Source organism: Vidua chalybeata, chromosome 3 (genome assembly GCF_026979565.1).
Source record: "Vidua chalybeata isolate OUT-0048 chromosome 3, bVidCha1 merged haplotype, whole genome shotgun sequence".
Classification (NCBI taxonomy): domain Eukaryota; kingdom Metazoa; phylum Chordata; class Aves; order Passeriformes; family Viduidae; genus Vidua; species Vidua chalybeata.
This window is the reverse complement of record NC_071532.1, coordinates 112,660,182-112,675,489: the sequence shown is the minus strand read 5'-3', so window position 1 is coordinate 112,675,489 and position 15,308 is coordinate 112,660,182. Positions and strand designations below refer to the sequence as shown.

The window sequence follows — 15,308 nt, the reverse complement described above, 5'->3', positions numbered from 1 at the left end:
GCATGAAGTCAAAAAACACCTGTGGCTTCAATTTTAGCCCATGGAAAAAGCTGCCAACTTTGTATGAGGAATTAAAAGTCACAAGGGTTTTTGTAGTGTGATATTTAAACTAACACAGGGTGGAAAAGTAGAATTTTGGGGTTTTTAAGATAAGGGGTTCAGGGGACACAATGGAGGAATTTGGGCGTGTCCTGACCTTCTTCTTGTTCTTCTTGTCCTCCATGTCTTGCTGTGATGGTGACACTTTTCTATTGGTTTAAGGTAGGGACACACTGTCCAATATAAATGTTAGGTATTGGTAATAAATTGTAAACACAGCACATGCACCTTTTGATATAAAAGGTAAACACCGCCCAAGAGGGCATGCAGAATGTTATGACCTCCTTGCTAGCCAGAGCTCGGCAGGTTAGAGAGAAAATATTTTAGATAAGAAGAAACAAACAACCTTGCAAAAGCAACGGGAAGCATTCCGAGGATCTTCTTCGGCGATGTTCGGGCTAAGGAAGCAAAGACTCTTTTTGGATCTCTCTTGGGGTCACCCTGACCTATAGGAACCCCGAGAGAGGAGAAATCCACACAAGACACGGAGGACAAGAAGGAGAAGAAGGTCAGGACATGCCCAGATCTCTCCATCTTGTACCCCTTGGAAAGATGGAAATAGAAAGATTCTGGAGACTAAAGGGGCTCCAGGAGAGCTGGAGAGGGACTGGGGACAAGGGATGGAGGGACAGGACACAGGGATTGGCTCCCACTGCCAGAGGGCAGGGATGGATGGGATATTGGGAGTTAGGAATTCTTCCCTTAGAGGGTAGAGAGGGGCTGGGCTGGAATTCCCAGAGCAGCTGTGGCTGCCCCTGGATTCCTGGGAATGTCCCAGGCCAGGTTGGACATTGGGGGTTGGAGCACCCTGGGGCAGTGGAAGGAGCTGGGGTAGGATTTGGATGGGATCTCAAATCCCTTCCCACCCAAACCAGTCTGGGATTTGATGTGTCACCTTCCAATTCCTGATTTCCCAGGAATCCACTGGATACCTCCATGGCTGGGACTGGCTGAAACATCTCCAGGTCTACTGCAGGAGGACCCAGCTCTGTCCCTGCCTGGGAAACCCTTAAATTTCCTTTACATCAGCTCATTCCCACCCAGGAGTGCTCCAATCATCCATCCATCCATCCATCCATCCATCCATCCATCCATCCATCCATCCATCCATCCATCCCTCCTTCCATCCATCCATCCATCCCTCCTTCCATCCATCCATCCATCCATCATCCATCCATCCATCATCCATCCATCATCCATCCATCCATCCATCATCCATCCATCCATCATCCATCCATCCATCCATCCATCCATCCATCCATCCATCCATCCATCATCCATCCATCATCCATCCATCCATCATCCATCCATCCATCCATCATCCATCCATCATCCATCCATCCATCCATCCATCCATCATCCATCCATCCATCCATCATCCATCCCTCTCTCCATCCATCCATCCATCCATCCATCCATCCATCCATCCATCATCCATCCATCCATCATCCATCCATCATCCATCATCCATCCATCCATCCATCCATCATCCATCCATCATCCATCCATCATCCATCCATCCATCCATCATCCATCCATCCATCCATCCATCATCCATCCATCATCCATCCATCATCCATCCATCATCCATCCATCCATATCCACCCCTCCATCCCTCCATCCCAGGTTTCTGTCCCCACGAGCTGCCCCAGCCAGAGCCACCCCTGCCCGTGAGGGACCCACCTCGTCCGCCAGGAACCGCAGCTTCTGCAGGAAGTTCTGCACCAGCTTCAGCTTGTCCTTCATGGTGTTCCTCTTGACCTGGGAGCGCAGGGCCGTGGCCTGCTGGGCCATGTTCTCCTGTGGGGACAGCCGGGACATCAGGGCACAGCTCGGACCGAGGAAAGGTGCCTCAATCCCACCACGCCAGGATGGACACCTTCAGAAACCCTTTCGTTGACCTTGGCAACAAAGAGAGGGCCGAGACAGCCCAGGAGAAGGTGACACCACAAAGGTGTCACCTGAGCTTGCAGGATTTTGGGGTGGCTTAAGGAAGGTGCCTCTCCTGCTGTCACCCAGCACCTGGCCCTTGGAGATTCCATGTGAACATCTGGAATTTAACAATTCCTGCCTCTCGAGGATGCAGCTGGACACGGAAGTTGGTGACTTTGGCTGTGTGAGAGGCAACCAGCTCCTCGTCCATCTCTCCTGTACATCCTTGGCAAGGAGTGGGGCCACCACCCCCAAACCTCTGTCCTAGGGGCAGATCTGCATTGTGGGGTTCCCAAAATCACCCAAGACCTCTGTCCTAGGGGCAGCTCTGCTCTGTGGGGTTCCCAAAATCAAACCCAAAATCTCTGTCCCAGGGGCAGCTCTGCTCTGTGGGGTTCCCAAAGTCAACCTGAAACCTGGGGCAGCTCTGCTCTGTGGGGTTCCCAAAATCACCCCAAACCTCTGTCCCTGGAGCAGCTCTGCTCTGATCTTCCCAAAATCTCTATCCCTGGGGCAGCTCTGCTCTGTGGGGTTCCCAAAATCACCCCAAACCTGGAGCAGCTCTGCTCTGTGGGTTTCCAAAAATCTCCCCAAAATCTCTGTCCCAGGGGCAGCTCTGCTCTGAAAGGGTTCCCAAAATCACCCGAAACCTCTGTTCCTGGGGCAGCTCTGCTCTGTGGGGTTCCCAAAATCACCCCAAAACCTCTGTTCCTGAGGCAGCTCTGCTCTGAAGTTCCCAAAATCACCCCAGATCTCTGTCCTTGGGACAGCACTGCTCTGGGGGGTTCTCAAAATCACCCCAAACCTGGAGCAGCTCTGCTCTGCGGGGTTCCCAAAACCACCCCAAACCTCTGTCCCTATGACAGCTCTGCTCTGATCTTCCCAAAATCTCTGTCCCTGGGGGCAGCTCTGCTCTGTGGGGTTCCCACAGTTACCCCAAACCTCTGTCCCTGGGGCAGCACTTTTATTTGCGGTTCCCAAAATCACCTCAAATCTCTGTCCCTACAACAGCTCTGCTCTGTGGGGTTCCCAAAATCACCCCAAACCTGGGGCAGCTCTGCTCTGAAGGGGTTCCCAAAATCACCCCAAACCTCTGTCCCTGGAGCAGCTCTGCTCTGAAGTTCCCAAAATCACCCCAAACCTCTGTCCCTGGGGCAGCTCTGCTCTGAAGTTCCCAAAATCACCCCAAACCTCTGTCCCCGGGGCAGCTCTGCTCTGAAGTTCCCAAAATCACCCCAAACCTCTGTCCCCGGGGCAGCTCTGCTCTGTGGGGTTCCCAAAACCACCCCCAAACCTCTGTCCCCGGGGCAGCTCTGCTCTGTGGGGTTCCCCAAATTCCTTTTCCAGATCCTCTGTGCTCCCAAATTTCTTTCCAGAGTCTGGTGGAGGGGAGGCCGCAGAGGCCCAGGTGACCCCTGGGACTTGGCCGAGACCCGAGCGGCCTTTGGGGTCAGAATTAAACCCCAAATCCTCGACCCGCAGGGACCGGAGACCAACGTGTCCATGGACCAGATTCCATCCCCTGCTCAGGAATCCTCCTCCGCTCTTCCCAAAGCTTCCCCCGCCCTGCCAGGGAACAATTCCTAATTCCCAAAATCCCATCCAGCCCTGCCATCTGGCAGTGGGAAGCCATTCCCTGTGTCCCGTCCCTCCATTCCCTTGTCCCCAGTCCCTCTCCAGCTCTCACGGAGCTCCTGTAGGGACTGGATCCCACTCACCAGCTCCCGCATGCAGGATTTGAGCCTCTCCCGGTCCAGCCTCGTGCGGGACGAGTGGTGCTGGTCCTTGTCAGCCAAGGTCAGGAAGCGCCTGCAGGAAAAGAGGATTCCCATGGGAACGCTTCCCAGAATTCTCTTCCCACCCCGCCAGCCTGGCTACATCCCTGGAAAATGCTCGAATTCCCGCCAATCTCCAGCAAAACCGTGGATGAGAGGCTGGATTGCACCGCGGACTCGGAGTCAGGAAGGGACATCAGTGTCATCAGGGCCACGAGGTGCCACACAGAATTCCCAGAATTCACAGAAATCCCCAGGTTGGAAGAGACCTCCAAGAGCATCGAGTCCAACCCAGCCCCAACAGCTCAACTCAACCCTGGCACCCAGTGCCACATCCAGGCTTGTTCTAAACACACCCAGGGATGGTGACTCCACCACCTCCCTGGTCCCTGGGAATTCCCAAAATTCCCAGAATTCACAGAATCACCAGGTTGGGAGAGACCTCCAAGAGCATCGAGTCCAACCCAGCCCCAACAGCTCAACTCAACCCTGGCACCCAGTGCCACATCCAGGCTTGTTCTAAACACACCCAGGGATGGATGGTGACTCCACCACCTCCCCGGGCAGCCATTCCAGAACTTTATCACCTTTCTGTGAAGAACTTTTCCCTAATATCCAGCCTCAGTTTCCCTTGGTGCAGCTTAAGGCTGTGTCCTCTGGCTCTGTCAGTTCCTGGAGAAGGAGCCCAACCCCAGCTGGCCACAGCCACCTTTCAGGCCACCAGCCTGTGGAGGCCACAGGACTGACGTTTCCACCGCTGCTTTGGGGTGTTTGGGGTGCAAGATGGAAGCGCCACGCTCCAGCCCGAGGCAAAAGATCCGGCACGGTGCCGGTGTCATGGAATGTTGTCCCATCATCCCGAGGACGGGGCACGGAGAGGTGACATTCCCGCTGGGAGCAGGGACCCGCACGGTGCCGCCCTTGCCACGTGTCACTCACAGGCAGCCGCTGCTCAGCTCCTCCAGGACCCCTCGGAGACGGCGCTCCGGGTGCGGCTTCTCCGTCTTGATCATCTCCTGCACGTCGTTGAGGCCCTCCTCCTGCAGCACCGACGGGGACAGCGTGAGGGGTGGGGGGGCTGGGAAACACCTGGGGATCACCTGGGATCACCTGGGGATCATTTGGGATCATCTGGGCTGGGAATAATCTGAGATCACCTGGGATCAGCTGGGATCAGCTGGGCTGGGCTGGGAATCACCTTGGATCACTTGGGATTACCTGGGGATCACCTGGGATCACCTGGTATCATCTGGGCTGGCTACAAATCACCTGGGATCACCTGGGCTGGGCTGGGAATCACCTTGGATCACTTGGGATTACCTGGGGATCACCTCGGATCACCTGGAATCATCTGGGATCACCTGGGCTGGGAATCACCTGGGATCACCTGAGGATCTCTTGGGATCACCTGGGCTGGGAATAATCTGAGATCACCTGGGGATCACCTGGGATCATTTGGGATCATCTGGGATCACCTGGACTGGGCTGGGAATCGCCTGGGATCACCTGGGAATCACCTGAGATCATTTGGGATCATCTGGGATCACCTGGGCTGGGAATCACCTGGGATCATCTGGGATCACCCAGGCTGGGAACCACCTGGGAATCACCTGAGCTGGGCATAACCTGGGATCACCTGGGCTGGGCATCACCTTGGATCACCTGGGCTGGGCTGGGAATCACCTTGGATCACTTGGGGATCACTGGGATCACCTGGAGATCATCTGGGCTGGGTTGGGAATCACCTGGGATCACCTGGGCTGGGCCGGGAATCACCTTGGATCACTTGGGGATCACTGGGATCACCTGGAGATCATCTGGGCTGGGTTGGGAATCACCTGGGATCATCTGGGCTGGGCTGGAAGTCACCTGGGATCACCTGGTGTCATCTGGGATCAACTGGGCTGGCTAGAAATCACCTGGAGATCATCTGGGATCATCTGGGAATCACCTGGGATCATCTGGGCTGGGCTGGAAACCACCTGGGATCACCTGAGGATCACCTGGGCTGGGCTGGAAGTCACCTGGGATCACCTGGTGTCATCTGGGATCAACTGGGCTGGCTAGAAATCACCTGGAGATCATCTGGGGATCATCTGGGAATCACCTGGGATCATCTGGGCTGGGCTGGAAACCACCTGGGATCACCTGAGGATCACCTGGGCTGGGCTGGAAGTCACCTGGGATCACCTGAGGATCACCTGGGATCATCTGGGCTGGGCTGGCAATCACCTGGGATCACCCGGGATTACCTGGGGATTACCTAGGATTACCTGGGAATCACCTGGGATCACCTGGTATCATCTGGGATCGTATGAAAATCACCTCTGTTCACCTGGACTGGGTTGGGAATCCCCTAGGATTACCTGGGAATCACCTGGGATCACCTGGTATCATCTGGGATCGTATGAAAATCACCTCTGTTCACCTGGACTGGGTTGGGAATCCCCTGGGATCACCTGGGATCCCCTGGGCTGGGCTGGGAACCACCTGGCCTCCCCACCCTCACAGGGAAGAATTCCATCCCAATATGCTGCCCAAATCTCCCCTTTTCCAGTTTGTACCCATTCCCTGGGTCCTGTCCCTCCAGGTTTGTCCCCAGTCCCTCTCCAGCTCTCCTGGAGCTCCTTTAGGCTCTGGAAGGGGCTCTGAGCTCTCCCTGGAGCTTTCCCTTCCCTGGCTCTGCCACACGAGTGCTTCACCCCTCCAGCCCAGGTGACAAAGCCTCCCCACCCCTGCTCCCTTTTCTGGGGACATCTGGATCCACAGGATTCTCAAGGAGCTGCTGGAATTTGGTGATTCCTCACTGGGAATGTTGCCCTTTTCAGCCACTGTCCATCCTTTTTTTTCAGGGAGCCTGGCTGTGGCTGTGCCTGGCGCCAGCCCCGGGTCCCAGCTGTGTCCCCCCAATCCCTCTACCCCTCCCTGTCCATCCCTGTCCATCCCTGACCAGCCCTGTCCACCACTGTCCATCCCTGTCCATCCCTGACCAGCCCTGTCCACCCCTGTCCACCCCTGTCCATCCCTGTCCACCCCTGTCCACCCCTGTCCACCCCTGTCCATCCCTGTCCACCACTGTCCACCCCTGTCCACCCCTGTCCATCCCTGACCATCCCTGTCCACCACTGTCCACCCCTGTCCATCCCTGTCCACCCCTGTCCATCCCTGACCATCCCTGACCACCCCTGTCCATCCCTGTCCACCCCTGTCCACCCCTGTCCACCCCTGTCCATCCCTGACCATCCCTGTCCACCCCTGTCCACCACTGTCCACCCCTGTCCACCCCTGTCCATCTCTGACCATCCCTGATCATCCCTGTCCATCCCTGTCCCTCCACCCCTCCCTGTCCATCCCTGACCACCCCTGTCCACCCCTGTCCATCCCTGACCAGCCCTGTCCACCACTGTCCACCCCTGTCCATCCCTGTCCACCCCTGTCCATCCCTGACCATCCCTGTCCACCACTGTCCACCCCTGTCCATCCCTGTCCACCCCTGTCCATCCCTGACCATCCCTGACCATCCCTGTCCACCACTGTCCACCCCTGTCCATCCCTGTCCACCCCTGTCCATCCCTGACCATCCCTGACCATCCCTGTCCACCACTGTCCACCCCTGTCCATCCCTGTCCATCTCTGACCATCCCTGATCATCCCTGTCCATCCCTGTCCCTCTACCCCTCCCTGTCCATCCCTGACCAGCCCTGTCCATCCCTGTCCATCCCTGTCCATCCCTGACCACCCCTGTCCATCCCTGTCCCTCCACACCTCCCTGTCCATCCCTGACCACCCCTGTCCACCCCTGTCCATCCCTGACCATCCCTGATCATCCCTGTCCATCCCTGTCCCTCTACCCCTCCCTGTCCATCCCCGTCCATCCCTGTCCACCCCTGTCCATCCCTGTCCATCCCTGTCCATCCCTGTCCATCCCTGACCACCCCTGTCCATCCCTGTCCATCCCTGTCCATCCCTGACCATCCCTGACCATCCCTCCACCCCTCCCTGTCCATCCCTGACCATCCCTGTTCACCCCTGTCCATCCCTGACCATCCCTGTCCACCCCTGTCCATCCCTGTCCATCCCTGTCCATCCTTGTCCACCCCTGTCCACCCCGACCATCCCATGCACCCCGACCATCCCTGTCCACCCCTGCCCATCCCTGTCCATCCCTGTCCATCCCTGACCATCCCTGTCCACCCCTGTCCATCCCTGACCATCCCTTCCCATCCCCGTCCATCCCTGTCCACCGCTGTCCATCCCTGACCATCCCTGACCACCCCTGTCCACCCCTGACCACCCCTGTCCATCCCTGACCATCCCTGTCCACCCCTGACCATCCCCGTCCATCCCTGTCCACCGCTGTCCATCCCTGACCATCCCTGTCCACCCCTGCCCATCCCCGTCCATCCCTGTCCACCCCTGTCCATCCCTGACCATTCCTGTCCATCCCTGTCCATCCCTGACCATCCCTGTCCACCCCTGTCCCTCCACCCCTCCCTGTCCACCCCTGTCCCTCCACCCCTCCCTGACCACCCCTGTCCATCCCTGACCATTCCTGTCCATCCCTGTCCCTCCACCCCTCCCTGACCACCCCTGTCCATCCCTGCCCATCCCTGTCCACCCTGACCATCCCTGTCCACCCCTGCCCACCCCTGACCATCCCTGTCCATCCCTGTCCATCCCTGTCCCTCCACCCCTCCCTGACCATCCCTGTCCATCCCTGTCCACCCCTGTCCACCCCTGACCATCCCTGTCCCTCTACCCCTCCCTGTCCAGCCCTGTCCATCCCTGCCCATCCCTGTCCACCCCTGCCCATCCCTGACCAGCTTGTCCGCGATCTTGTCCATGATGTTGGCGTTGTAGAGCCGGCGCCGCTGGTCCTGCCACCAGCTCCGGATGTAGATGCAGGGCTTCTTCTCCAGGTAGGGCAGGTGGAAGTAATTCCTGCAAGAGGAGGCAGGAGAGACGCTCCGTGGGGGTGACAATCCCGGCCTGGAGCAGCCCCCATCCCACCCCCCCACGCCGTGGTGGGAAGGGGGATGCGGCAGCTCAGGAGAAGGAGGGCGGCGGCCTCAGCTGCATCCTGGAGAGCAGAGGCTCCGTTTCTCCCGAGGCCATTCCCAAAACCAGGCGCAGGATGGATGGGTGCAGTGGCCAGGGGCTGCCCCTGGATCCCTGGGAGCGTCCAAGGCCAGGGTTTGGAGCAATCCGGGATGTGGCAGCAGCTCTCTGGCCGCAGAGAGCAGGCACAGACTTTCCCAGGCATGGTGCCGGGAAAAGGCAGCGAGAAGAGCAGGGCAAAGAATGATAAACAATCCTTATCTCCACCTGCTGCACCTGGCGTTTGCGAACACGCGGAATGCGCTACGGAGATTTGTTAACCAAAGGGTAATTAATTTGTTAATTAGCCAGTGGTGGTGGTGTTTGATTGAAGGACCAATCAAGTCCAGCTGTACCGTAACTGTCTATAAAAGCAACGGGTTTCTTAATAAAGATTAATCAGCCTGCTGTAATTGTGGAGTCTGTGCTAATTATTACCTGGCTGGGGGCCTGTTGCAACGATACTGGGCCAGTGGGATGTGTTGGGGTTGGAACTGGATGATCTTCGAGATCCCTTCCCACCCAAACCATCCTGGGATTCTGAAACATCCCACACTTGGATGATCTTTGAGATCCCACCAAACCATCCTGGGATTCTGAAACCTCCCAGTCACTTAAACATCCCACGTTGGGATGATCTTTGAGATCCCTTCCCACCCAAAACCATCCTGGGATTCTGAAACATCCCACGCTGGGATGATCTTTGAGATCCCACTAAACCATCCTGGGATCCTGAAACCTCCCAGCTGCTGAAACATCCCACACTTGGATGATCTTTGAGATCCCACCAAACCATCCTGGGATTCTGAAACATCCCATGCTGGGATGATCTTTGAGATCCCTTCCCACCAAACCATGCTGGGATTCTGAAACATCCCACGCTGGGATGATCTTTGAGATCCCACCCAAACCATCCTGGGATTCTGAAACCTCCCAGCTGCTGAAACATCCCATGCTGGGATGATCCTTGAGATCCCATCCCACCAAAACATCCTGGGATTCTGAAACTTCCAATGCTGGGATGATCCTTGAGATCCCATCCCACCAAAACATCCTGGGATTCTGAAACTTCCAATGCTGGGATGATCTTTGAGACCCCACCAAACCATCCTGGGATTCTGAAACCTCCCAGCTGCTGAAACATCCCACACTGGGATGATCTTTGAGATCCCACTAAACCATCCTGGGATTCTGAAACCTCCCAGCTGCTGAAACATCCCACACTGGGATGATCTTTGAGATCCCACCAAACCATCCTGGGATTCTGAAACCTCCCAGTTGCTGAAACATCCCATGCTGGGATGATCCTTGAGATCCCTTCCCACCCAAACCATCCCGGGATTCTGAAACTTCCCAGCTGCTGAAACATCCCACGCTGGGATGATCCTGGAGATCCCTTCCCACCCAAAACCATCCTGGGATTCTGAAACATCCCACACTTGGATGATCTTTGAGATGCCACCAAACCATCCCGGGATTCTGAAACCTCCCAGTCGCTGAAACATCCCACGCTGGGATGATCTTTGAGATCCCACCAAACCATCCTGGGATTCTGAAACCTCCCAGTTCCTGAAACATCCCACACTGGGATGATCCTTGAGATCTGATCCCACTAAACCATCCTGGGATCCTGAAACCTCCCAGCTGCTGAAACATCCCACGCTGGGATGATCTTTGAGATCCCACCCAAACCATCCTGGGATTCTGAAACCTCCCAGCTGCTCCAAGCCCTGCCCAACATGTCCTTGGAACAGCGATGGTGCAGCCAAAGGAAGGGTGATCCATACTTTTGGAGCCATGAAGTGCTGGAAATCCAGCACGTGGAAAGGGGAATCCTGCTGCACCTGGGATCAGCAGGAGTCAAATCCGGCTCCAGCCATTCCCGGGTTTTCCCACCAGGAGATGTCAGCAGAGCCCCGTGGTGGAGCGAGGTCCCCCCCCCCCACCCGCAGCTCCCAGAGGATGGAGATTTTTGGATAAACAGGGTGGGAGAGGCCCCAAAACATCGGAACTTCTCATCTCCCCATGGGATACAGCTGGACAAGGAGCTGAGGAACAGAGGAGGGAATTCCAGGGGGATTTATCTATGTTGGATATTGATGGAAAAAAAAGGAAAGAATTCCAGAGGGATTTATCTGTGCTGGATATTCATGGAAACAAGAGAAGGAATTCCAGGGAGACTTTTCTGTGCTGGATATTGATGGAAACAAGGAAGGGAATTCCAGGGAAACTTTTCTGTGCTGGATCTTGATGGAAAGAGGGAGAGGATTCCAGGGGCATTTTTCTGTCCTGGATATTCATGAAAACAAGAGTAGGAATTCCAGGGAGACTGTTCTGTGCTGGATATTGATGGAAACAAGGGAAATAATTCCAGGGAGGCTTTTCTGTGCTGGATATTGATGGAAAGGGGGAGAGAATTCCAGGGAGTCTTTTCTGTGCTGGATATTGATGGAAACAAGGGAAAGAATTCCAGGGAGACTTTTCTGTGCTGGATGTTCATGGAAACAAGGAAAGGAATTCCAGGGAGACTTTTCTGTGCTGGATGTTCATGGAAACAAGGAAAGGAATTCCAGGGAGACTTTTCTGTGCTGGATATTGATGGAAAGAGGGAGGGAATTCCAGGGAGAGTTTTCTGTGCTGGATATTGATGGAAAGAGGGAGAGAATTGCAGGGGGATTTTTCTGTGCTGGATATTGATGGAAACAGGGAGGGAATTCCAGGGAGACACCTATCTTCACTGGATATTCTTTTCCTGATTTATTTAACCAGACAGTGAATTCAGTTAGCACCAACCTGCTGCTAAAACTTGATAAAAACCCTCTTCAAGTGAATCTCATAACCTTAAATCCAATTTTTCTTTCTTATCCCAGTCCCTGGAATGCAAATCCAGACCTCCCCAGGCACAACTCACCAGGCAGAGGATTTGAGCCTTTTTATCCCAGTTTCCTGCCCCGCCCGATGCATTTGCAGACTTTTCCCGCAGTTTTTCCATCTGGGATCACGACACTGACGAGGCCACCACTGACCCATGTCCCTAAACCAGGACAGTCCCCAAGAGCCACACAAGGTGGACACGCTGACCAGTGCCCAGGTGGACACACTGACCACAAAAATCCAGGTGGACACACTGACCACAAAAATCCAGGTGGACACACTGACCAGTGCCCAGGTGGACACACACTGACCAGTGCCCAGGTGGACAGAGTGACCACACAAATCCAGGTGGACACACTGACCACACAAAACCATGGGGACACACTGACCTGTCCGTGCCCAGGTGGACACACTGACCAGTGTCCAGGTGGACACACTGACCTGTCCGTGCCCAGGTGGACACAGAGATCTGTCTATGCCCAGGTGGACACACACTGACCAGTGTCCAGGTGGACACAGTGACCACACAAATCCAGGGGGACACGCTGACCTGTCCATGCCCAGGTGGACACACTGACATGTCTGTGCCCAGGTGGACACGCTGACCTGTCCATGCCCAGGTGGACACACTGACCAGTGCCCAGGTGGACACACTGACCTGTGCCCAGGTGGACACACTGACCGAATGCCCAGGTGGACACACTGACCAGTGCCCAGGTGGACACACTGACCGAATGCCCAGGTGGACACACTGACCAGTGCCCAGGTGGACACACTGACCAAATGCCCAGGTGGACACACTGACCAGTGCCCAGGTGGACACACTGACCTGTCCATGCCCAGGTGGACACACTGACCCAGTGCCCAGGTGGACACACTGACCAGTGCCCAGGTGGACACACTGACCTGTCCATGCCCAGGTGGACACACTGATAGAATGCCCAGGCGGACACACTGACCAGTGCCCAGGTGGACACAGTGACCACACAAATCCAGGTGGACACGCTGACCACACAAAACCATGGGTACACACTGACCTGTCCATGCCCAGGTGGACACACTGACCAGTGTCCAGGTGGACACAGTGACCACACAAATCCAGGGGGACACGCTGACCTGTCCGTGCCCAGGTGGACACACTGACCCAGTGCCCAGGTGGACACACTGACCTGACCGTGCCCAGCTGGACACACTGACCTGTCTGTGCCCAGGTGGACACACACTGACCCAGTGCCCAGGTGGACACACTGACCAGTGCCCAGGTGGACACACTGACCAGTGCCCAAGTGGACACACTGACCTGTCCATGCCCAGGTTGTCACACTGACCGAATGCCCAGGTGGACACACTGACCAGTGCCCAGGTGGACACACTGACCGAATGCCCAGGTGGACACACTGACCAGTGTCCAGGTGGACACAGTGACCACACAAATCCAGGGGGACACGCTGACCAGTGCCCAGGTGGACACACTGACCGAATGCCCAGGTGGACACACTGACCAGTGCCCAGGTGGACACACTGACCAAATGCCCAGGTGGACACACTGACCAGTGCCCAGGTGGACACACTGACCTGTCCATGCCCAGGTGGACACACTGACCAGTGCCCAGGTGGACACACTGACCTGTCCATGCCCAGGTGGACACACTGATCGAATGCCCAGGCGGACACACTGACCAGTGCCCAGGTGGACACACTGACATGTCTGTGCCCAGGTGGACACAGAGATCTGTCTATGCCCAGGCGGACACACTGACCAGTGCCCAGGTGGACACAGTGACCACACAAATCCAGGGGGACACGCTGACCTGTCCGTGCCCAGGTGGACACACTGACCCAGTGCCCAGGTGGACACACTGACATGTCTGTGCCCAGGTGGACACAGAGATCTGTCTATGCCCAGGTGGACACAGTGACCACACAAATCCAGGGGGACACGCTGACCTGTCCGTGCCCAGGTGGACACACTGACCCAGTGCCCAGGTGGACACACTGACCCAGTGCCCAGGTGGACACACTGACATGTCTGTGCCCAGGTGGACACAGAGATCTGTCTATGCCCAGGTGGACACACTGACCAGTGTCCAGGTGGACACAGTGACCACACAAATCCAGGGGGACATGCTGACCTGTCCATGCCCAGGTGGACATGCTGACCTGTCCGTGCCCAGGTGGACACACTGACCTGTGCCCAGGTGGACACACTGACCTGACCGTGCCCAGCTGGACACACTGACCTGTCTGTGCCCAGGTGGACACACACTGACCCAGTGCCCAGGTGGACACACTGACCGAATGCCCAGGTGGACACACTGACCAGTGCCCAGGTGGACACACTGACCGAATGCCCAGGTGGACACACTGACCAGTGCCCAGGTGGACACACTGACTGAATGCCCAGGTGGACACACTGACCAGTGCCCAGGTGGACACACTGACCTGTCCATGCCCAGGTGGACACACTGATAGAATGCCCAGGCGGACACACTGACCAGTGCCCAGGTGGACACAGTGACCACACAAATCCAGGTGGACACGCTGACCACACAAAACCATGGGTACACACTGACCTGTCCATGCCCAGGTGGACACACTGACCAGTGTCCAGGTGGACACAGTGACCACACAAATCCAGGGGGACACGCTGACCTGTCCGTGCCCAGGTGGACACACTGACCCAGTGCCCAGGTGGACACACTGACCTGACCGTGCCCAGCTGGACACACTGACCTGTCTGTGCCCAGGTGGACACACACTGACCCAGTGCCCAGGTGGACACACTGACCAGTGCCCAGGTGGACACACTGACCAGTGCCCAAGTGGACACACTGACCTGTCCATGCCCAGGTTGTCACACTGACCGAATGCCCAGGTGGACACACTGACCAGTGCCCAGGTGGACACAGTGACCACACAAATCCAGGGGGACACGCTGACCTGTCCGTGCCCAGGTGGACACACTGACCGAATGCCCAGGTGGACACACTGACCAGTGCCCAGGTGGACACACTGACCAAATGCCCAGGTGGACACACTGACCAGTGCCCAGGTGGACACACTGACCTGTCCATGCCCAGGTGGACACACTGATCGAATGCCCAGGCGGACACACTGACCAGTGCCCAGGTGGACACAGTGACCACACAAATCCAGGTGGACACGCTGACCACACAAAACCATGGGTACACACTGACCTGTCCATGCCCAGGTGGACACACTGACCAGTGTCCAGGTGGACACAGTGACCACACAAATCCAGGGGGACACGCTGACCTGTCCGTGCCCAGGTGGACACACTGACCCAGTGCCCAGGTGGACACACTGACCTGTCCGTGCCCAGGTGGACACACTGACCTGTCTGTGCCCAGGTGGACACACTGACCCAGTGCCCAGGTGGACACACTGACCTGTCCATGCCCAGGTGGACACACTGACCCTGTGCCCAGGTGGACACACTGACCAGTGCCCAGGTGGACACAGTGACCACACAAATTCAGGGGGACACGCTGACCTGTCCGTGCCCAGGTG

General features: G+C 56.6%; 1 protein-coding gene across 1 annotated transcript in view; it reads right to left on the bottom strand.

The window, feature by feature from the left end:
* OTOF (otoferlin) overlaps positions 1-15,308 on the bottom strand; it is a 218,906-nt gene that overhangs the window by 123,918 nt on the left and 79,680 nt on the right. The window contains exons 24-27 of the mRNA XM_053937555.1: positions 8,627-8,747; positions 4,746-4,846; positions 3,750-3,840; positions 1,783-1,899 (exon numbers count right to left, since the gene is read on the bottom strand). Coding sequence (XP_053793530.1) covers positions 1,783-1,899; positions 3,750-3,840; positions 4,746-4,846; positions 8,627-8,747 — 430 coding nt within the window. The remainder of the gene's footprint in view (positions 1-1,782; positions 1,900-3,749; positions 3,841-4,745; positions 4,847-8,626; positions 8,748-15,308) is intronic.